The 22,673-nt window shown below is 38.7% G+C and overlaps 1 protein-coding gene across 2 annotated transcripts in view; it reads left to right on the forward strand.

Annotated features, from left to right (window-relative positions):
- Window positions 1-22,673, forward strand: part of CELF2 (CUGBP Elav-like family member 2) — a 503,518-nt gene that overhangs the window by 105,859 nt on the left and 374,986 nt on the right. For both annotated transcript variants that reach the window (XM_053665830.1, XM_053665833.1), the window contains exon 2: window positions 6,940-6,975. In XM_053665830.1, the coding sequence (XP_053521805.1) occupies window positions 6,940-6,975 (36 nt within the window). The remainder of the gene's footprint in view (window positions 1-6,939; window positions 6,976-22,673) is intronic.

Raw genomic sequence — 22,673 nt, forward strand, 5'->3', positions numbered from 1 at the left:
CTATGTAAATGGCCTAGAATAGTGGCTGCTATTAAATGAGCACCCAGTAAGTGTGTATGCGTGTAAGTGTAGATTTCACCATGTGGGAGTGGACTGCTTGTGTCTATACACAGACATATGCACACACATACACACGCACACACACTAATGTTTTAATCATGTGAGTGAAAATTGAGGGATGAAAGTGGGAGAGAAAATAAAGAACAGCCCAAATAAAGAGAGCATAAGAACAGATGAATGGTCGGAGAGAAAGTGGGACCAAGAGGAGGGAGAGGGGCCCCCAGGCTTTCTTTGTCAGAGAAGAAACCTCCATCTCTGAGGTGTTTCAGATTTCCCAGGGCTAAGGTTCACCCTATAAGAAGTTAATTGTCTTAAATTAATATATGGATTTGTAATGATCCCTTTAAGCTGGTCTTCTTGTCTGTGTATCATTTGGAAATAGATCCAATTTCTCTTTAAGATTTTATTTATTAAGAGAGAGGGGAAGGAGGGAGAAAGAGAAACATCTGCCTCTCACATGCCCCCAGCCAGGGGCCTGGCCTGCAATCCAGACATGTGCCCTGACCTGGAATTGAACCAACAACCTTTTGACCTTTTGGTTCACGGGTAGGTGTGCAATCCACTGAGCCGCACCAGCCAGGGCTACATCCAACTTTAAAGACCCACAATTTGCCCCAAGTGTGGTGATTAAAAGAAAAAGAAAAAGAGGAAAGAAAACATCTGCTTGATTGTAATATTTTTATCCTTAATTAAGATAAAGAAAATCTCAGTCCTTCTGCAACCAGAACATTGAATCATTTGCAGGAGAGGCAATTTAAAAAAGGTATCTTAACATATTCAAAAAGTCTTTGTACTTTTGGAAGACTCAAAGGTACCATTGGAGAGAAACATTCCAGGTCTTAAAAATATTTATCAGGCTGACACGCAATTAGCACGGGGGCCGATGTCCTCCGCTTTCCCGTCGTCAGCTAATTTTGGAAACTGGCGTGCTGCACAGGAATAGGCGGTGTGCCCTCGCTTCAACACTTCCTGAAAAAGAGCTGTTTGACTGGTTCAGGGGTGCGAAGCAGAGGAGCAGCGGAGGAAGAAGACCTCTATCTAGACGGCTGAGCAAAGCCGGCATCACTCTGCACCCGCGAGTGGTCCACACATTTAAAATTAAAGTCAGAAGCTCACACCCTCCATCTTTCTGGTCTGCCTCTTACCCCTGGTACAACTCTATTTCTCAGAACAAATAATTTCACTTTGTCACTTTTTCATCATTGTTTTCATTCAATTTTTAGCATTCTGCTCTCCTCTTGAAGGCAGATTATCTTGGCAATGATAACTAAGAAAAGGAAATTAGTACAATTAAACTCCGAATACAACTCTAACTCCAGCAGGCTTTTTTTTTCAGTGAATTTAAGAGATTACAATTACCTTCAAGTAGAAAACATTTCATAGACTCATGGCACTCATATTTATTGAGAGCCTGGTTTGTGCCAAGCACTGAGTATTTAAAATTTTGAATAAGACGTAGTCTTGGATTTAGGGGAGCTTTCAGCTGTGGGAAATATAAAAGGTGTTCACCCCTTCATACCTTATGTAACATCCTTTACTGGAGTGTAAACACTTGGAAAGAAGGGTCAGGAACTGATTCATCCTGGTGCGTTCTGAAGCACCGAGCGTGGTTTGTGCTGAACATTATTCTGAGGGCTCAGTGAATACGTTGAATGAGTAAGTATTAGTGCTAAAGCCCACTTAGGCTTAAAAAGCGAAATTAATAATGGATATTGTGACCTATAAAAATTTATTGAAAAAAGCATGGTCTTTATAGTACCTTCATTTTTATAGACTTCAATTTTTAGAACAGTTTTGGCTTCCCAGCAAAATTGCGGGGAAGGCAGAGACATTTCCTACATACCCCTCATCTTCACGCATGCGCAGCCCCCAACCCACTATCGACATCCTCGCTCAGAGCTGAACCTTCATTAATGAATCAATGAACCTACACAGACACAACATTTTCACCCAAAGTGCACTGTTGACCTTCAGGCTCACTCTTAGTGACGTGCAGTCTGTGTGTTTGGGCAAATGTGTGATGCCCTGTGTCCCTCATTACACCATCCTACAGACCAGTCTCACCGCCCTGAACAGTTTCCACATGGCGCCTTCTGTAAGCTCTCTCTATTGGATTATGGAGTGTCGTCTCTGGAAACATAGCATATTCTGCTAAATTTATTTTCCCCAAGGGTTTTTTTTTTTACAAAAGGTATAAATTTATGGAAAGATGAATAATTCAGATCATCTGTCAGCAATAGTAAACAGGTAAAAACGAACAGTTCATCATTTTAAAAGCTTTAGTGTTTTGCTGGTCTGAAAAGTGGCTGTTGGTTGAGTCCTGGCTGCACCGGAGCAGTCTGATACAAAGAAATGTACTTTCTTTGTACATTTTTGAAAATCATGGGGCTACACGCTCCAGTGGAATCATCAGGTCTTTAGGTGACATCACTTTACCTGTGTTCATCCATTCATTTATGTTCACCGGTACTTACTCTTCCTATGAAGTAATGTCTATAACTTGAAGGTTACCTTTTGAGTGCACGGTTGTATAAAACATACTTTCCCCCTGCTAGTACTCACTATGTGGAGAACACAACTTTTTCCCCAACATTTTTGCCTTTTGCCGTAAAGGTCAGGCCAGCATCTTTCTGTTGCATGTGTGGATCCACTGAGTGGCCTTACACATTGTCGTTCCTCCAAAATCACACCCATACGTCACTATTCAGGAATTTCTGGCTTATTTGTTAGGAGGGGTAAAAAAAGAAAAACACTGTGTAAACCTTGTCTTTTGTCCCCCAGTATTTATAACAGTCTTGCCCCCAGACCTAATTCAACATGTCTTCTTAAATGGCTTGTTATTTTTAATCTTTCCAAGGAATCTGACTTTGTTTTCAAAGAAACAAAGTTTTTCCTACTCATAGTTCGTTGATTTTATATCATGTTGAATCAGATGTAAAAATTAGAACGAGTACCACTAACCTAAGTGGCTCAGGGAAGAAATGCAACATGCTCTTTCCTGGTAAGCAGGCCGACTGAGGGAGCGGGAGCCAAAGTGAGACCGGCATTCTGAGAGGGCTGTCGCTAAGTTTTTTCCCATGGGGATGGAGGATGTTCGTTAATCCAGTAAGGCTTTGAAACAGAAGTCAGTTATCGACTCTACATTTTATTGCTGTATTGCAGTGGTTCTCCATCGAGGGAAGTTTTGCCCCTCAGGGATATTTGGCAATGTGGAGAGACATTTTGATTGTGAGAAATGGGAGTTGAGGGGAGTAGATATCTCTTGCATCTATTGGGGGGAGCCCCAAGGATGGTGCTAAACACCCTACAATGCACAGAACAGTCCCTCAGGACACAGGAAAATGTCAGCGTAATGTGAGGTTGAGAAATGTTGTAAGTGGACTTATTATGACATATGTCCTAGGTAGTTTAAAAAGATACTGGGGCACTCATACTATTAAAATATGGATAATCATCTGGAAAGCAAAAATAAAGAGTTAAAAGATGAGAAAGAAGGATGGGTAACTAACTGTACATCAACCTGAGGCTGCTGTTGTTACTATGATCAAGTTCTAAACCATAGGCAGCAGAAGTTCAGAAAAGTTCATTAATTCATTCCATACAAATTGAACAAAGACTTATTGAGTATTCACATATGTTGGTGACAAAATGAAAAGTAATAAAATTTAAAAGATATTTCTGTTGTGATAAATGTCATAAAGGGAGATGAAAGGGACGGGTACGTCTCAGCTGGGGTGTCCACAATTCCAGGTTCCGTTTGGAAGAGAAATTTCTTACGCAGGCACTGAATTCTTAGAAGAGATGAATAGATGTGAAGCATTCGTCTGTGTAGTGGGCAAAGCTTTCAACTGTGGTTTTTGCTGAAGCAATGAAAACTTTCTCTCAAAAGCCAGTTTCTCTACCATTGAAAGACAGAGATAATATTGTATGGTTGTTTAGGAAAGAACATCTCTATAGCAGTTGAACTTAGAATCACTCATTTATTTAAGGCAGGTCAAGTCTCAGGGAACCAGGATGTTTCTGTTACCGACAATAAGTAGGAGAAGATTCTAGAGGCCAGGAGGGCCCCAGGCACTTCATGGAGGAGAAGTCCTTTATTTGAATTGACAAGATGAGTAAAGACAATGCGAGTTTAAAGCCGAGATTTCTAAATCAGGGCTGACATATTTGTTTTGAAAGGTCTATAGACCATCTACATTTGCATATCACATTTTGTATGTATATGTATGGGTTTATTGTTATAGTTTTGTAGGTAAGGTGTTTATATTTTTTAAGTGATCCGATGACCCAAAGAAGTGGCTGCACTAGTGTTCCTAAGAATTACACTTTTTAAAAATAATACAGCCATCAAATATTATTTTTTATTTTATTGTTACAGAAAGAATTTAAAACTGTACACAGTATGATTCTACTTATATAGAAACAAGTACTTAATGGAAATACATTAAAATTCTTTGTAGTTTATATACTTCTAGGTTATTTTATTTTCTTTTGGAGGTCTTTCTATATTTTCCAAATTTTCTACAATAAACATGGATTGCTGTGCAACTCAAAATTATATTTGAATATTGAAAAGTAATGTAAACCTTTTAATTGCAAATAATATTTAGAGAGAGCTCTCCATGGAAAGTAAAGTAATCCTCACTCTCAGCTGCCCAGTGACAAAGCCTTAATTCCTAGATAAGAGCAAATTTCCTTTCTAAACTCTGCCACTCTGACTATAAAGATGATAAATAGGACTGCTCCTTCCACATTTTATTGTCCAGAAGAAACAGTCCTTTCATTATTGTTTTCTTCTGCAAAGGTTTTTACAAGAAGTAAATGTCAGCTTTATTTTGGGTCTTAATTTTTCTAGAAGGCCTCAACTCCATGCAATATACAACCAAACGTTCCTCCTTCCTCTCTTCTCCACTCTCCTTTGGCATCTTCCTCTCTCTTTCCAGCTCCGTCTCCCTCCCTCCCTGCCTCCCTCCATGTCTAGGTGTGTCTCTGAAATCCTGCCCTCAGACCAAGATGCTAGCTCGTTCTTTGATTTTTTTCTGTACTTAACATCACATTCAGAGTAGCACCCTCTATTAAAAGACAACTTAAAATTTTCAAAAATACAACAGCAGTTGTACCTTTAAGATATTTCCAAGCACCATAGGAAACAACTGCAAGTGTGATATCACTCACAGTTATACACATACACACAAAAAAACAGCAAGAAGTCAACCTGATATTTATTCAAAAGGACATGTGCTGAACTTCTTTTTGAGGGCAAATATTCAGTCCATTCTGGGGCTGGGGCAGGAAGCAGAAGCTGACAGCAGCCTATCACTGGAGAGGGGGCAGAAAAGTGGTGGGAAATCATTAGCCATTTCTCATTTCGGCCTGCTAGTTTTGAGGACATCTGGTGGAACGGATCACAGAGAAGAGCTGTGCAGGGTCGGGCGGTTGAGAAGGATGTCCAGGGAGGACATCAAGAGGACCTTCATTGGTAATGCTGCTATTAATTCAGACACTGAACATTTTCTCAGAAACTTCCAAATCAAGATCTAGATCTCACAGAACTTGAAAATAGATACCACCACCAGATGATTGTGCCTTTTTAATGGAAATCTCCTTGAGAAAGTGAAACAAACATTCTGAAGACTCTACTGCTTGCAAAGAAGAAGTGTCCAAAGCATATCAAAAATTGTATTTTCCCGCCCTGGCTGGTATAGCTCAGTGGATTGAGCTCGGGCCTGTGAACCAAAGGATTGTGGTTTGATTCCCAGCCAGGGCACATGCCTGGGTTACAGGCTAGTTCCCGGCAGGAGACACATGAGAGGCAACCACACACTGATATTTCTCTCTTTCCCTTCCCCTCTAAAGATAAATTTTTTAAAAAGTTGTATTCTCCCAATTGAAATCTGAGTTTTATCTTCCTGTTTTGACTAGAGGCCTCTAGGTGAAGGGTGTGCCTTAATCCCTCTGAAGCAGTAATTCACTGTCTTTCACTCTGTCACTGTGATGCACACCGGATCACTGGTTTATTAGAAAGAATAGAACTCAGGAACAGCCAGAGGGAAGAGATGCTGAGGGCCGTGGTGCATGGAGCTTCCGTGTTCTCTTCAGGCGTGCCCACCTCCCCGTCCAACCAGGAAGCCCGCCTGCACTTTAAAAATATCTCAACATCAATCTTCAATCTCCTCCTCCTCACTTCTCATTATTTTCAAGAGCCCATCTCTGATGGAAGGACAAGATACTGCAATTAGGAAAAATTTAGTTTTTAAATTTGTGTCTGGTCACTCAACTAGTGACTTGTCTTTTGTACCATTTGACTTATCATAGCATCTCCTTCAATAATCCCAGCTGGTGGGACATGGTAACAAAGAAGTGAAAAACAGTACTTTGCTAGTAAAGGAATTAGATTTTGTGCAATATGTATTCCTTCATAAACCTCAGGTGACAGAGGCATGTGAAGGCGTGTTTTCAACAGAATTTATTCCTAAATGACTCTTGGGAAGAGAAGATGATGTTTTATTTAAGTGGAGAATATCTAAAATATTTTAGATATTTTGGTGGTTTAGGATTTTTTTCTTCCTATTTCCTTCTGTATGTTGTACATTTTTAAATTTTAATGTTTTAAACTTAGTTAAGTCTTACTGCCAGGAAGCAAAGACAGGTATTTCACATGTGTACAAATTTTCCTTTGAAAATAGCCATTGAAATGTTTATGGGAATTAATCAAAAATGTTATTAGACAATGTTAAATCAACAGTTGCATACACAGTATCTTTTGTGAATTGAATATATGATACCATTATTCCTCGACATATTATATTATGGTTTTATTAAACACATTTTTAGAACTTAACAAAATAAGCTTATCATACTTATCTTTTTCCCTTCCAGAGAGACAACCACAGAGTTAGCTGGAAGTCTACCAAGGTAAGCAAACAGGCTTTGCTTATTCTGTGCATGACTCCTGATGTACCCAGAAAAAAGTGCTGTAAGCTTTCAGAAAGGACTTCATTTTCTCTTTCTTGCATCAGATTTTAAGACCCCGTATTTCACTATGTAAAAGGCAAAAACTGTGTATGAGTCACATAGAAGTGATATAAGAAATGATAGGGATTGATGCCCACATGTGGCTTAGAGAAATCCTTATCCATGTTTGAAGTTCTGTCCTTTATCTGGGGATGTATGGTTGAGCAATATTCTTTACAGAAATCATCAACATGCTATTCTTTTATTATATTCATGGGATTTGCAAACTAAAGATGCATGGAATTGGTTTTCTTTTTCTTCAGTATATCCATTATTGTGTCTGTGTTCAAGGATTTATAGATTTATGAAAGAATCCTGAGATTCTTCTAAAGAACTTCTAGTTTTTATGGTGACATATATATTGTATTTGTTATCATCATGGAAATAAATAATTAGTAATATTATCTCACCAGCAAAAAGAAATCAATATGTAAATTAATTGATATATTTTATATTTGTTGATATTTTGTCACTTTACGAAGTAAGATATGATAAAGAGGATTCAAATTATATAGAACTAGCCATCAGAAATGATTGCTACCATTTATTAGAAGAAAAAAAGAAAGGGAGTGGCAGTACTTTGCTGGGCATCACGTATAGCACCTGGCATGTGCCCTAGTCTTTGGAAGTGCTCAATGACCGTTTGTGAATGAAGGAATGGGGTATAGAGTACTGGAAAATGGAAGTCGAGGGAGCCTTAAGAACAAGAAAATGAAGTGCAAACAGACTACGATAATGAATAGCACTAGGGAATAAGAAGAATACATATCGTCACCATCTGTTATAGCAGATAAGCACATTTGGTTGCTTTTTTATGTAAAGAAAATCTTTGCTTATAGCATCATGATTAATATTGCCAAAAAACTGTTTACTGTGATCCAAATATTTAAATTGCTCCATGTCTTAATTCTTTGGATAACATCCCAAAAAAACGTTTTGGCTCTGTGCCCATTTGCAGGGTTAGAGCAGATGAAAGTTCTGGGGTATATATCTCCTCTGCTCGTTTGTCATTGTGCCTTCACTATGGACAAAGTCCGCTCTGAAGGTTTAGGCATCCCGTCATTTTCAGGGAGAAAGAGAGTTGTGTATCTACCCATGTTTGTGGTGAAGAAGTTAATCCCTGAATAATGAAATGGACTTTCATAAAGAATGACTTTCAGACGTTTCTAAAATGGCTAAGGAGTGGACCACCCTCAGATGAGGCCCACAGGGAGCTGTATGATGCAGATAAAAATTACTCAGCTATCTGAAAAATCTGGTACGCACCCTGAATTCTGTTAAGTAGCAGTGTTTATTGTTGTAAATACCAAGTGGCATTTCCTGTATTCATTGCAAGTGATCCTCTGTTGTAGCTGGTTTATTACCCTGGGAGAGTTTTCTCTCTTCTTGAGTTTGATGGGAGATATTTTAGTAATGAGCCTACTTATTTTTTCATGACTTTTTGTTACTGTGATGTGGTATCATGTTGCAAACAAACATGACAACAATCCCATTCAAACCGCAATTCTCAGCCCTCCTAAAAGCATGGCAACCAGGGTGTGAGAAATGGCAGTTACTTCTCCATTAGCCTCGCCTGGAGCCTCAGGTGCTCTTCCCGACTTTCTGCACAGGTGCACAGGTGGTGTAGGACATGTCCAAGGGCCTTTGTAACCCTCCCTCACATTAACATGAAATCGTATAATTTGTTGATGACAACTACTTCACTTGGCGTTCGGAATTCAGAATATTTCTTTTGCTAGCATTTGTTTGCTTGTACACTCTTGTAGAATTCAGTTATTCAGGTTTCAGCCTTTTTTTTCTTCTCAAATTTCTTCAGCCTGTCACTGGGAAAGTGCAAGTGCGCCCTGGAAAACCTCAGTGCCACTCAACACAAGGCACTTGGTGTTTTGTTTGTCCGCTAATGGTTAGTGAAATGTGACTTGAGGGTTTTTATCCTTTTAGCCATAGCAGCATGCTTCTGCTGTGACATCTAAAAAAAACGAAAAATTGCAATTCAGGCAACTGCTAAGTAGTGGGTGATACAGGTGGCTGGATATAAGACAGTGGCATCTTACAATGGTTTGGTTTTCACTGGCTGTGACTGTCTTGGAATTTTCTGAAGGGCCATTTACAAATGTTGCACAAGGGTGGAGTTATTTCAAATTTAATTGCCTTACATGGCATTAATATAAAGTAGCTGGCCACGGGTTGATAATATTCTGTGAAACTGTCCAAATCATGAAGCAGTGGATGGTGTCCCGCTAGTTAAACATGCTTTGAAGCTGAAATGAGCTGTGTGCACAAGGCACCTGAATAAGCAGCAGGTTTGTTCTTCATTACTAATGATAACTTAAAGTGTTTCTGAGTTCTTGCTATTGCTGAAATTAAAGCCTAGCAATAATGTGTCAGCAGGAAAAATTAGATTATATGAACAACATGCACTAAGCATTGTAATTATATTATAAATATTCAAATCAATGATGTTGTTGGGATTAAAACAGATATTTAAACTGGCTTCAGGTACTACTCATGCTGTCCTCTTTATCTGGAAGCATTGTGGAAATGGGATGGATGGTTCCATTTCTTGACATGGGAAGGTGATCATTTTTAATCTTACATGTAACTCCTTCTGTTTTGCTGTAGCAAAGAACCCTTTAGCAATCAGAGCAATTTGTTTTTTTCCCCAATTACAAACATATTTTTCAAGAAGTTCTTTAATGGTGAGGAGTGTTTAGTTTATATAGATGTGTTTTAATTAAATAATAGTACAATACCAATTGTTCTAATGGAATGCAGGCACAAAATTAGTTATTATAAGCTGGGTTTTTAATGCAAATGATGCCTATACAGAGACACATCTTTATTTTGGATAGCAGAGTAAAGGTATAAACAAGGTTTATGTTAACAGAGAGATTTTAATGTAATCATGCACTATTAGTGGCTGTTTTTAAAAAAGAGAGAACATTTTAATTCCTTGTTAATGTAGTCTGCTGTTTCTCAATGTAAAATGAACAGTATGGAAAATGAAGTGGCTTAATACACTTTACTGGAAGTAGCTTAAGTGTTACAACAGAAATCCACAGGCTGGTTCTTAAAGCACAACACTGAGGAGTAGGGATAATCTTTGAAGAACGTGAAGTATTGGCAAATAAAGCTTAAAATAATTAAGTATATAAATCAGATGTCATCTTTTACTAGGTTTTAGCATTAAACAGAGGAGGCAGGAGCCAAAGATTAAAGTAAAGTTATGAAGGAAAAACTCAGACATTTTTTTCTTGTATTTTAATCTAGTAACTTGATCTCTTTTTCTCTGCCTTTTTTGAGGGGGTTAGGGAACATAAGTACTCAATATAAGAAATGGAACCCCCAATTCCTAGAATATCACTACTAGAACATCATAGGATGACTGTTTGAAGCCCTCTACCAAAAATATAGGAACTAGTTGCTTTGTGTGACTATCAGAACTAAATCCATTAATTGCATTGCAACGTAACATATGCAGTTTTTGTCTTAAACTATTGAACTTTGTCCTCCAAAATTTGATCTGAACAGATTCTATGTAGTAGAAGGACAAGAGTGAACTTCCTGATTGACCATATTTCTCAGTCATGGATGTGATTGGTCAGGTAGCAGCAAAAGGAAAAGGCGGAAGCAAAAGGAATCAAAATAAGCTCTGCCAGCTCAACTCACCCAATATGGCTCTAGAGCAGTGTAAGTTAGATACTCTGTCTCCTGTGGAGGGCTTTAGTAGCGAACATGATCTCGTATTCCTCATTGTCTCCAATATGAAATTCTGACCTCTGAAAGACCTTTGACAAATTAAAAGATAAAAGTGTTGGTAAGCAAAGGCAACAAAAGCAAAAGTAGACAAGTGGGACTACATCAAGCTGAAAAACCTCTACACAGCAAAGAAAACCATCAACACAATTAAAAGGGAACCTAATGGATGAGAAAGATATTTGCATATCATATATCTCATAAAGGGTTAATATCCAAAATTACAAAGAATTCATACAACTTGATAGCAAAAAAAAAGCAAACAATCTGATTAAAAAGTGGTCAGAAAACCTGAAGAGGTGTTTTTCCAAAGAAGACATACAGATGGCCAACAGGTACGTGAAAAGGTATTCATCACAAATTACCAGGGAAATGCAAATGAAAACCATGGTGAGATACAGCCTCACACCTGTTAAAATGGCTATTATCAAAAAGACAAGAGATAACAAATGTTGGCAAGGATGTGGAAAGAACGAAACCCTTGTGCCCTGTTGGTGGAATGTGAATTGGTGCAGCCACTGTGGAAAACAGTATGGAGCTTCCTCAAAAAATTAAAAATAGAACTATTGTAGGATTTAGCATTACCACTTCTTAGTATTCATCCAAAGAAAATGAAAACAGGACATGGAAGAGATGCCTGCACTCCCTTGATCGTGGCAGCGTTACTCACAAATGCCAAGATACGGAAACAACCTGCCTGTCAGCAGGTGGCTGGATGCAGAAGACGTGGCATCTGTATACGATGGAGTATTATTCAGCCACAAGAAAGAAGGAATTCTGCCATCATGATAGCGTGGTTGGACCTTGAGGACATCATGCTAAGTGAAATAAGCCAGACAGAAAAAGACAAATACTGCATGGATGCACGGTATCACTTATGTGTAGAATATAAAAAATAAGTCAAACTCATAGAAACAGAGTAGGAAAGTGGTGTCCAGGATCTTGGGGTGGAAGAAATAAGGGAAAAAAAATAAAAACAGACAAACAAATAAAAATAATGTTGGTACTTCCAGGCCAACTTCTTGCTAAGTAATTTAGAATTTATGAACGTTTCCTGTCTTTTTTATAATTCCAAGAAAGAACAATTCCCTTAACTTTCATGGGATCCAAGTCTGGTTCAATATTTATAAAATTTATCATTTATTTATTAATTCAACTAAGGTGCATTGAGCACCAGCTATATGTGAAGGATGATTGCAGGCTCTGTGGTAGAAAACAAACAGAGCATCATCTCTTCCCCTAAGTAGTTTGGTCTAATGTAGATACAGACAGTCATAGTGCCGGGTGGAAAGTGCCTAATGCCATTAGAAAGGTAGAAACACATGTACTTAAACTAAAGGCACTAAGGGATTTCGGCAACAAGATGGGCCACTTCTGTTTGGAGGATGCAAGGACAGCATTGTGAATCAACTTTTGGAGCAGATGGATCAGGTTGAAGCCTATGGCAGTGGAGGGGGCTGTGCACTGCACAGAGAGGGAATGTCTTCATTGATGCCCAGGGGAGGTGTGCAGTGAATATGGGTAAAAAACAAAAAAATGGTACCATCTTGTTGGTTGGCGTGCAGGTGCAGGAAGAGGAGCTTGGGGGATGATTGGCTGAAGTGAAGGGTTTACACCCAGTCTGAGGAGCCATCCGGGGAGTGCTCAAAGCTATCCCTTAAGGAGGGTAATCTGGAAAAATCAATAGAATGGATTTGGAGAAAGCAAAAAAGGGTTGAAGTTCTTTGTATAGAACCTCATGGTACCCCCAGACCTCGCAATCCCCAGAGCCCCTCTCTCTTAGATTTACTACTTAGCTAACACAAAAAAAATAAACCCTCTGGCCTAAGAGATTGGTTTCCGAACTGTACACTACCCAATTTTCTGCTTCTAGCGCCCAAATATCATATTGCATACTGACTCTGAGGCCACAGTCACAGTTGGTGAGATGTATTCTCTCTTCCGCCCTGCCTGGATCCCAGCATCCTAAACTGATGCAGTGCATCTTCCACTCTTGGGCAGTGACTAAATTCTTTTTTGCATGAACTTTGCTCTAAATATATATTTCTTTAATTATTTTTCTCAGGTTGACTCCATCTAAAAGGTACTGTATCTATGTCAGGCCAGAAAAATGTAAATTGAGTTTGTGGCTATAGTTCAAAGGGTTGGAGAAGACCCAGCATTAATCCAGTGCTCTGGTACATTCCTTTTTCTCCCCTGCCATTCTCGGCATGTTGGGTATGGTATGCATCCTGTTCACAATCTTGTTGCAGCTGCTCCAGCCATCACATGGAGACCTGACCACATTTAGAGAAAAAGGGCATTTCTTCTCGTGTATCTTTATTTTAGGAAAAATTTGTTGCCCATGTCTAAGATCTTAGAAAACTGGGCTTCTGATGTTTCCAGACTTTATAATGAGAGATATATTCTGCCTTCAAGTAGGAAGGTATGTGTCAGGGTAGGGGAAAATGGCTTGTACATACTCAAGGAATAATATCTGCCACAGGACTCTTATACTTTTTTTCCCCTCAATCTATACCACTCAGGCTTCTAACCTTTTTATTCTACTATACAGGCCTCGTCAAGGTTAACAGCCACCTCCACCTAGCTAAAATCAAAGGCCATTTATCTGTTCTCTTATTTGGCTTCCCACTCAAAATAGGGACTTCTTCCTTCTCCATGAAATGCCTCTTTAGGGTCAAAGACACCAAGCTCTCCCCATTCTCTTCCTCTCACTGGCCATCCTTTCTCAACTTTCCTGACTATTCTTCCTCTTTTACTTGACACCTCTTTCTACGTGTTGAGGTGCCAAGGTTCCTCTTGCTCATTTCTTTCTTGTAGAGAGGATGTGGAGAGAGATTTCATCTAGTTCCATGGCTTTAAACATCATCTGCATATAGATCATTCCCATTTTTATATCTCCAGCCCCAGCTTCTTTGAGCTTCAAATATGAATACCCAGGTGTCAATTTAACATCACTACTTAAATATAAAATCAAAAACTCGATGCGACCAAAAAGAACTTCTGAATCCTACCCATACCCATTTTACTACCACACACCCAACTGTTGAAATGAAAAACCTAGAGTTATTTATGTTGCCTTTTTTTCACATTTAGCAGACGGTCCATCAGCAAAGCCTACAAAATTTATCTCTAATTTGTTTTCCCCCTCTCTCTCTAAGCCATCATGAAGTCCCACCTGCACTGTTAAAATGACCCCCCAACTAGTTTCTCATTTCCTCTGTTGCAATGCAGTTTCCACATAGCAGCCCAAGTGATCTTTGAAAAGTTATCAGACTCTTTCTTCTATTAAGGGCTCTAATCCCATCATGAGAACCCCCCTACCTCCACATGACCTCATCTAAACCTAATCATCTCCAGTTTCAATTACATTAGGGGTTAGGGCTTTAGCGTATGAATTCCCCCATACATAGCACAGAGAAACTGAGGGGGGTTTCTCTCAGTTCAGTGCACACAAACGTTCAATGATAACAGGAAAGGAGAGGGAGCTTTAAAGAAACCTTGTCCCGAAGAACCAGTGGTAGATGAGATATAGTATCTGTGCCCTCTGTCACCCTTCTCCCTCTGCTCACTGCTTTATATTCTTGGCACCCAGAAAAAAATCATTTTATTGGCTAAAATGTATTAACCTGAATCTGTTATTTATTTACTTATTTATTTATTTAATTGTTGTTCAAGTACAGTTTTCTGTCTTTTACTCTCACCCCGGCCCACCTCCCAGTTTCCCCCACCTCCCTCCCATTTCCACCCGCCTTATTTTTTTGTCCATGTGTCCTTTATACTTATTCCTGTAAACCCTTCCTCTTTTCCCCTAAAATTCCGTCCCCTCTCCCCTCTGGTCACTGTCAGCATGTTCTCTATTTCAGTGTCTTTGTTAACCTGAACTTGTTAATAGGCTGTTTGGATCTATCGTTGTTGAGTGTATTTTAGCATAGAGGTTAAGACACTGGGCTTTGGGCTCAGACACTTGAATCTTGTGTTGGCCATTTCTTATTCATGTGACCTTGAGCCATTTAGTTAGTATCTCAGTTTCCATGTTTCATTTGTAAATTTGGAAAAATTGTGATACCCATCTTATAGTGTCATAATAAGAAGATAATCCTTATAAAATATTTAGCTCAGAGCCTGGCAAACAATAAGCAAATTAATACATGGTAGCTATTATAGTGCTTCATTCAAAGACAGCTTTATGCTAATTATTTTCTATCAACACTTGGACAGTGTCCATATCCAAGACAAGACACCTTATTACATGATAAGAAATAGCCTAGTGAAGTGGTTTAGCACATGTGCTCTGGAGCCAAAATCCGGCGTGTTTCATGTCCCCGTTTGGCCACTTATTAGTTCTGAGACCTTGGTAAGTTTCTCAGTTTCTCTGTGCTATGAATGGAGGATGAGACAAGACCAATAATTCTGAGAATGAAATAAAGTGATACATGAAAGTGCTCAAAACAGTGCTTTTTTTGTTATCTTTATTATGGGAAATTCAGGTCATATACTGGTTGAAATTGAAGTGGGGAATGAAGGCGTATCAAAACATAGGCTAAACACACCTCTAATTTAGAAATTAGTTATTACACGCCTCTAATTTAGAAATTAGTTATTCAGCAACCAGATTTTTGCTTTGCTATTAATGATTATTGATTAAAAACAAAATACCTAAACATTGAATATAAACTTCCCCTGCTATAATATGAGAAAAGAACAATTAGCCAAAGAGAGTATGTGTGCAAATACTCCTCATCTATCATAGCCAGCTATATCAGGAACACAGTTTTTATTAACTCTCCAAATTACCTAAATCAAAACATTTAATTCTTTATAGATGCATTTAAGAGCCCATAGTGGCTGAATTAAATTACACTTGTTTTGTAATACAGTGTCCTGATGTGTAACGGACTATCAAAGGAACCATCTTTACAAGGAAAACTTTAGAATATTGTTAACTTACTCACTGCATGACCTATTTAAACTGCTCAGATTCTTCTTGTCGTAGACTACATAATTAGATTTTAAATGGAACATGATAAAGAAATTATACTGGTGATCTCCAGAGATTTTGATACCCTGTTTGTCTCTTTGTGAGAGTATAGCAAAGGCATACTTTAAAATTTAATAAAGGCCTGGCCTCATTTTTTTCTTTTAAGATTTTTCTTATCTGCTCAGTAATCCAGAGCTATGCTATATTATCCACAAGTGTTACCTGAAACAAATGATCAAAATAAAGGTTCTTAAAAGCACATTTATCCTAATTTGAGAATTTTATTATTTGCACTTGAAAGCTTTTGTGTAGCAGTTGAACTCCTTTAAGATAAAATGTGCCATTTCCTGAACACGTCACTGTAGAGAGTTGGGGCTTTATTCACTCTGTTTGTGGAAGCATTCACAGCTGTAGAGCTTCTGGAGTAAGGGGGCAGGAGACGCTTTCAGCAGAAGATAAACTTTTACAAGTAGAATTCCTTATTTGCTATGTAAAAGTAGCACCTCTTGAGAGGATGAAAGAGAACACACACGTGCACATGTGCACCTATGCACACACATGCACACATGACCATGCACACGTGTACATCCTGCAGAAATCAGAGCCAATGGCAGAAGGAAGGCGAGTTCCTGGCTTGAATGTCCTATGAGCCATCACATCCTCTTCAGTAAATAATTTTGTGTCATAACTTCCAGTCATTTATTTATTTTTTGTATTTAAAGGGACACTGCCAGGATAAAATGGTATGTGACATACAGCTACTTTTTACTTGCTTAATGCCACTCGCTGAATGGGAGCTTCTCTGGCCCCTCGGAAGGGTTTCCAACTGTTGTCCACTGAGCTCTGACAGAACAGCGGGTGGGAGAGTCTCTCCTGCCATTCACGGTGGTTTGGTTGTCGTCAGCATTTGCCTCCATCGATGTTTGCAGTTACCACACTGCCAAGAGTGTGTAAATTAATAAAATTTATTCTCATTTATACATGCTCAATTTTAAACCTTGTGAGCTTTTCTTTTCAGATTAGGTTTTATAACCATTTCTTTTCTGCACATCCCTTTTCCCTCTTTCTGGCAAATATACAGTTTTCCTTTTGGGCCCAAACCACTCAAGCATCCTGTGTTGTTTTCGTTTTTAAAGTAAGCAACATTAAACTCACATAACAGTGTCTAAAACCAAACATGAGGCAGTGACACAAGCCAACAGAGAAAATAAATTCACCATTTAGCCTGACTATTCATCCTTAACCCACTGCTTGTATGGGTTAAGAATGCATTGCAATGGGAAGAGAAGAGCCCTCCAGCCCAGAAACATCCTGAGGACTAGGGCCAAGTCCATTCCGCTCACTTTTTTTTATCCTTATTCATTCCTAACTCACTACTGGGTGTAACTGTAAGGAGTAGAGCTGAGTTACAGATGGGATTATAAAGAGAAATCCAGGTTGGGAGCATGGTTATCCAGTGAGTGAATGGAAATTCTGTTTACAGCCACAGGGCAGCATGTTAGCCCCTCCCTTAGCAGATTCTGATCCATGGATCTCGGGCTGGTGTCTATAAGCCTGTCATCTGGTGTCTCACAATTCGTTACAGAGAGTGCTGTTCTTCTAAAGTAAAGGAAATAATTCCCAAATTGTATTTTAGTGAAATAGGTTTATGTGACTAGCTCACAACTTATATAAATATTCAGTGAATGACGAAGAGGCTTATGGACGTAATAAATGATGAAATTTTAAAATGAATATGTAGATATTAATAACATCCTTATTACTAGTTGCATCTTTGAGAACCTGGAAGACAAAAGATACAGCCATCCCTGTGTTTAAGAACCAAAAGATTCTAGAAGTGGAACTCTGATGTATAGTAAGAAAAACTATGTTCTTCCCTGGATCCCAGTGCAAACACAGGGTCTGTCACATGATACGCTGAAAACATTTTTATTGAGTACATTAAGTACCATATAAATTGACTAAATATTTGAGTTCACAGGAGAGAGAGAACATTTTTTGTATGGCAATTAGAAAAATATCACAATGGAGGATATAGATCTTCTGGGAAAGGAAACAGCAGTAACGAAGCAAAGAGCAAGCAATGTGGAGTGCCCTGAAATGGAAATTCAGCCAGCTGGTTTCAGCCAGATGGTTTGTTAAGAGGATAATGAAATATGGGATTAGAGAAGTTGGTAGAAGCCAGAGTGCAGCTTTAAAATGATATACTAGTTTTGCTTTTGGTTTGCTTTGTTTTCTTTCCAGGAGGCCATTGGAGGCATTGGAGCAGGATGCATGTATGATTCAAAGAGTGCGCTGGCAAGGTTAATCAGATGGTGTCCTGCAGAATGCATTGCAATGGGAAGAGAAGAGCCCTCCAGCCCAGAAACATCCTGAGGACTAGGGCCAAGTCCATTCCGCTCACTTTTTTATCCTCAACACCTAGCACAGTGCCTACAGCACAGAGTAGGTGCTCAAATATACAACACATGGATGAATACCTGAGGGATAAGAATTTTTCTAAATAGTGTAAATGAGGAAAATGAATGCTTGAAGTAGCCTGGTTGTCGTAGAAAGAAAAAGGCACTGGCTGATTAGAGAAAGTAGTGGGAAAAACAAATCAATAAAACTTAGGTGATGAAGGAGAAAGCAGTCCAAATAATCATCGAGTTTCCAGTTTGGGAATGTCGCAGTAATGCTGCCACCAATCAGGGTGGTCTGGAGGAAGAGCTTGCTGGGAAATGTGGCTGGAAAGAGGGATGTTTTATATTGAGTTGGAGATAAAGGCCAGCTATTAAAATGAACATTTCTGCTGGGAGTGAGGAATGCTTTGTGGACATGGAACCAAAGGTTTGACTGTCTGAGTCAAAAGTGTTTTGGAAGTCTGCGTGGAGGTTTTGTTGAAGTCCTTTTGTCCACACAAACAGGTCTTGCAATTGTCTTTCACGGTGGCATCCTTTGCCATATTAAGCTGGATGCAAATTTGGAAGGGAGTCCTTGAGGACAAATAATGTTGAAGCAGAAATAAGTGCAATAGACCGATGGCACCTAGTTCATTCTGGAAATTTCTCGGGAGAATAATAAAGGAGGAGTTCTCTGGGGTGACTTACTTCCCTTTTAAACGCTCACTTCAATTGCCATCTTGTTCCTGACTTTCACTATGAAAATTTGGTGCACGACACTGTTAGCAGAGTTCCGCTGGCAGCAGAATTGTGCTTGCTGCCTGCTCTCATTTGGCCTTTCTCATCTTGGCCTGGTGCTTCTTGGCTAATTCCATCATGTCAGAAGTTTCGTGTCTTTTGGGTTCTTGCCTGCAGCTCTGGCAGCTGACAGTGTTCAGTTGAGAAAGACCTATCCAAGTTCAACTTCCATGATGCAAGAGTCTCCCTTTAATACCAGGGTAAATTGAAACCCAAGTTGAATGCAACATTTTGTAAGCTATATTGTAGCTTACAAAAATATTAATTAAATATTATATTTATAAAAATATAAATATTAAATAAATATTATATTTATAATATTGCTTGAATATTATAAATTAAACTTTTCTATAAAAGAGTACTGATTATTTGGGGGATGCTTTGGAACAACTTTACATGTAACAGTTAAGGGAAAATAGATCATAAAGCAGCACCTGGTAGCTTATATAATATATTAGCATAGGGGTTGTTGGGCCACATAGACCTTAAATTTTGTTGATGTGCAGGGACACCCAGACAACCATACAAACATGCTTGTGAGGGTGAAAAAGTTATACTCCTCTTTCTAGCCAGAGAAAAGGAAAATAGTACCTAGGAGTTGGAAAGTGAGAGCCTGTGAAAGCAACTCAGGACCAAAGAACAAGGTGGAATCAGAGTACTTGTCTTGACTTCTCATAACCAGCAGCTCTGCAAAGATTTCTCAGAATCTTCACTTGTCTCTTCCCCTTCTGCTCTCACTGGAGTCACTACCTCTTCTGATGAGCATGTGCATTGTAGCTGATATTGGTAAAGTAGAAAAAAGCAAAAAGGCCTTTAGAAGAAACAAAGGTAAAGAAATGGTTACTCTCACTCAATACAAAAATAATTTAATACAATATTTAAATGCTTTTCATAAAAAAATAAATGGGTACTCTCAGTGGAGTAATAATTACATTTTAACATTAAAGTTGTCAAAGAACACAATGTAATCTGCATGAGAATTGTGCAACTAACTATTCTTACGTGAATATTCTCCTGCTGATAATGCACCCAGATTGGTTTTTTGTTTGTTTGTTTTATGTTGAATCTTAGTACTTTAGAGCTAGGTGGAATTTATTTTGTATCATCTTGTTTCATACATGAACAGGCTGAGCATTAGAGAGTCAAAAGCAAGTCTTCATAACCCCACAATTTTCTTTTGCTGGACAAGCTGAAGAAAGCTTGGTGTTGGTGGAGTTCAGTTATTATTTTAGGGCCTATTTTGGGGCCATTGAACCAGAAACCCCTCTAACTCCCTTTGGCATCTGAACTTTCCCCCCTTCTTTGGTAACCTCTGTATTTCCATCATAGCCTTGTTCTGCTAAATGAAAGCAAAGTGCTGAAACTAGTGTTGGTGTTACTTATATCATGGTGTACAAAGTGCTTCTCAAATCTTAATGTGCATGGAAGTTGCCGGAGGATTTTATTGAAATGCAAGTTCTGATTCAATTGGTCTGGGATGCAACCCGAAATTCTCTTTTTTATCTTTTTATTGAATTTGTTGGGGTGACACTGGTTAACAAAATTATGAAGGTCTCAGGTACACAATTCCACAGCATATCATCCGCACACTGCATACAGTGTGTTCACCAACCCAGGTCACGTCTCCGTCCATCACCATTTATCCCACCTTCACTGTCCTTCACCCTCCTTCATCTCCCCAAACCCCTCTCCCCCAGAAGTCATCACACTGTCGTCTGTGTCCATGAGGTCTTTCTCTTTATTCTCTTTTTTGCTCAATCTATCCACCCCCCAACCCCCAATCTTCCCCTACCCTGACAGCTGTTGGCCTGTTCTCTCTCTATGAGTATATTTCTATTTTGCTTGTTCATTACATTCCATATATGAGTGAAATCACATGGTACTTGTCTTTCGGTAACTGGCTTATTTTACTTGGCATATTGCTCTTCAGGTCCACCCATGCTTTCACAAAGGGTAATATTTCCCTCTTTTATACAGCTGAGTAGTATTCCATTGTGTAAATGTACCACAGCTTTTTTATCCACTCATCTACTAATGGACAGACTGCTGCTAAATCTTGGCTATTGTAAATAACACTACAGTGAACACAGTGGTACACATATTCTTTTGAATTAGTGTTTTGGGGTTTTTGGATAAATTCCCAGAACTGGAATTTCTGGGTCATAAGGCAGTTCCACTTTTAATTTTTTAAAAGATTTTATTTATTTATCTTTAGAAGGGAAGGGAAGAAGAGAGGGAAAGAACTATCAATGTGTGGTTGCTTCTCATGCGTCCCCTGCTGGGAACTGGCCTGCAACCCAGGCATGTGCCCTGACCGTGAATCGAACTGTGATCGTGTGATTCTCAGGCCTGTACTCAACCGACTGAGCTACACCATCCAGGGCCATTTTTAATTTTTTGATGTATCTCCATACTGCTTTCCATAGTGGCTGCACCAGTCTGCATTCCCATCAGCAGTGCACAAAGGTTCCCTTTTGTCCGCATCCTCACCAACTCTTCTTGTTTGTTGATTTATTGATGATGCCATTCTGACAGGTATGAAGCAATATCTTATTGTGGTTTTAATTTGCATTTCTCTGATAATTAGTGCCCTTAAGCATCTTTTCATGTTTATTAGCCCTCTGTCTGTCCTCCTTGGAGAAGTGTCTATTCAGGTCCTTTGCCCATTTTTAATTGGATTGTTTGTGGGGGTGGGAGGAGGGCGGTTTGTGTGTTCTCTTTTATATATTCTTTGTAAAATTTGGATGTTAACCCCTCATCAAATGTATCATTAGTGAATATGTTCTCCTATTTAGTGGGTTGTCATTTCATTTTGTTGATGATTTCCTTTGCTGTGCAAAACTTTTTAGTTTGATGTGGTCCCATGTGGTCATTTTTTCTTTTGTTTCCCTTGCTCAAGGAGTTAGGTCAGAAAAGATATTGCTATAAGAAATGTCCATGATCTTACTGCCTCTGTTTTCTTCAAGGATTTTTATGGGTTTTAGTCTAACGTTTAAGTCTTTAATCTATTTTGAGTTTATTCTTGTGTATAGTATAAGAAGGTGATCTGGTTTCATTTTTTTGCATGTAGCTGTTGAATTTTCCCAACACCATTTATTGAATAGACTATCTTTACCCCATTATATATATATATATATATATATATATATATATGAGGTATATATATATATATTTCTGCCTTCTTTGTCCAATATCAATTGACTATAAGGGTGTGGGTTTATTTCTGGGCTCTCTATTCTGTTCCAATGATCTGTATGTCTGTTTTTATGCCAGTGTCATGCTGTTTAGATTACTGTGGCCTTGTAGTATAGTTTGATATCATATAGTGTGATTCCTCCAACTTTGTTATTCTTTTGCAAGATTGCTCCAGCCATTCAGGGTCTTTTGTGGTGACATATAATTTTTTTGAATATTTGTTCTATTAAATACACTATTGGTATCTTGAATCTATAGATTGCTTTGGGTAGTATGGACATTTTAATGATGTTAATTCTTCCTATCCATGAACATGGTGTGTGCTTTCACTTATTTATATCTTCTTCAGCTTCTTTCTTCAGGGTTGAAAGTCTCCATTTCTAACAGCTCCCATAGGAGTCCTGAGAATTCTGGTCTTTGGGCCACCCTGTGAGCAAGAAAGGAAGTGTGGAACCACCGCATTTCGTTTGAAAGACATTTACTTTCCA

Source organism: Artibeus jamaicensis, unplaced genomic scaffold, assembly GCF_021234435.1.
Source record: "Artibeus jamaicensis isolate MK-2021 breed Jamaican fruit bat unplaced genomic scaffold, CSHL_Jam_final contig_426, whole genome shotgun sequence".
Classification (NCBI taxonomy): domain Eukaryota; kingdom Metazoa; phylum Chordata; class Mammalia; order Chiroptera; family Phyllostomidae; genus Artibeus; species Artibeus jamaicensis.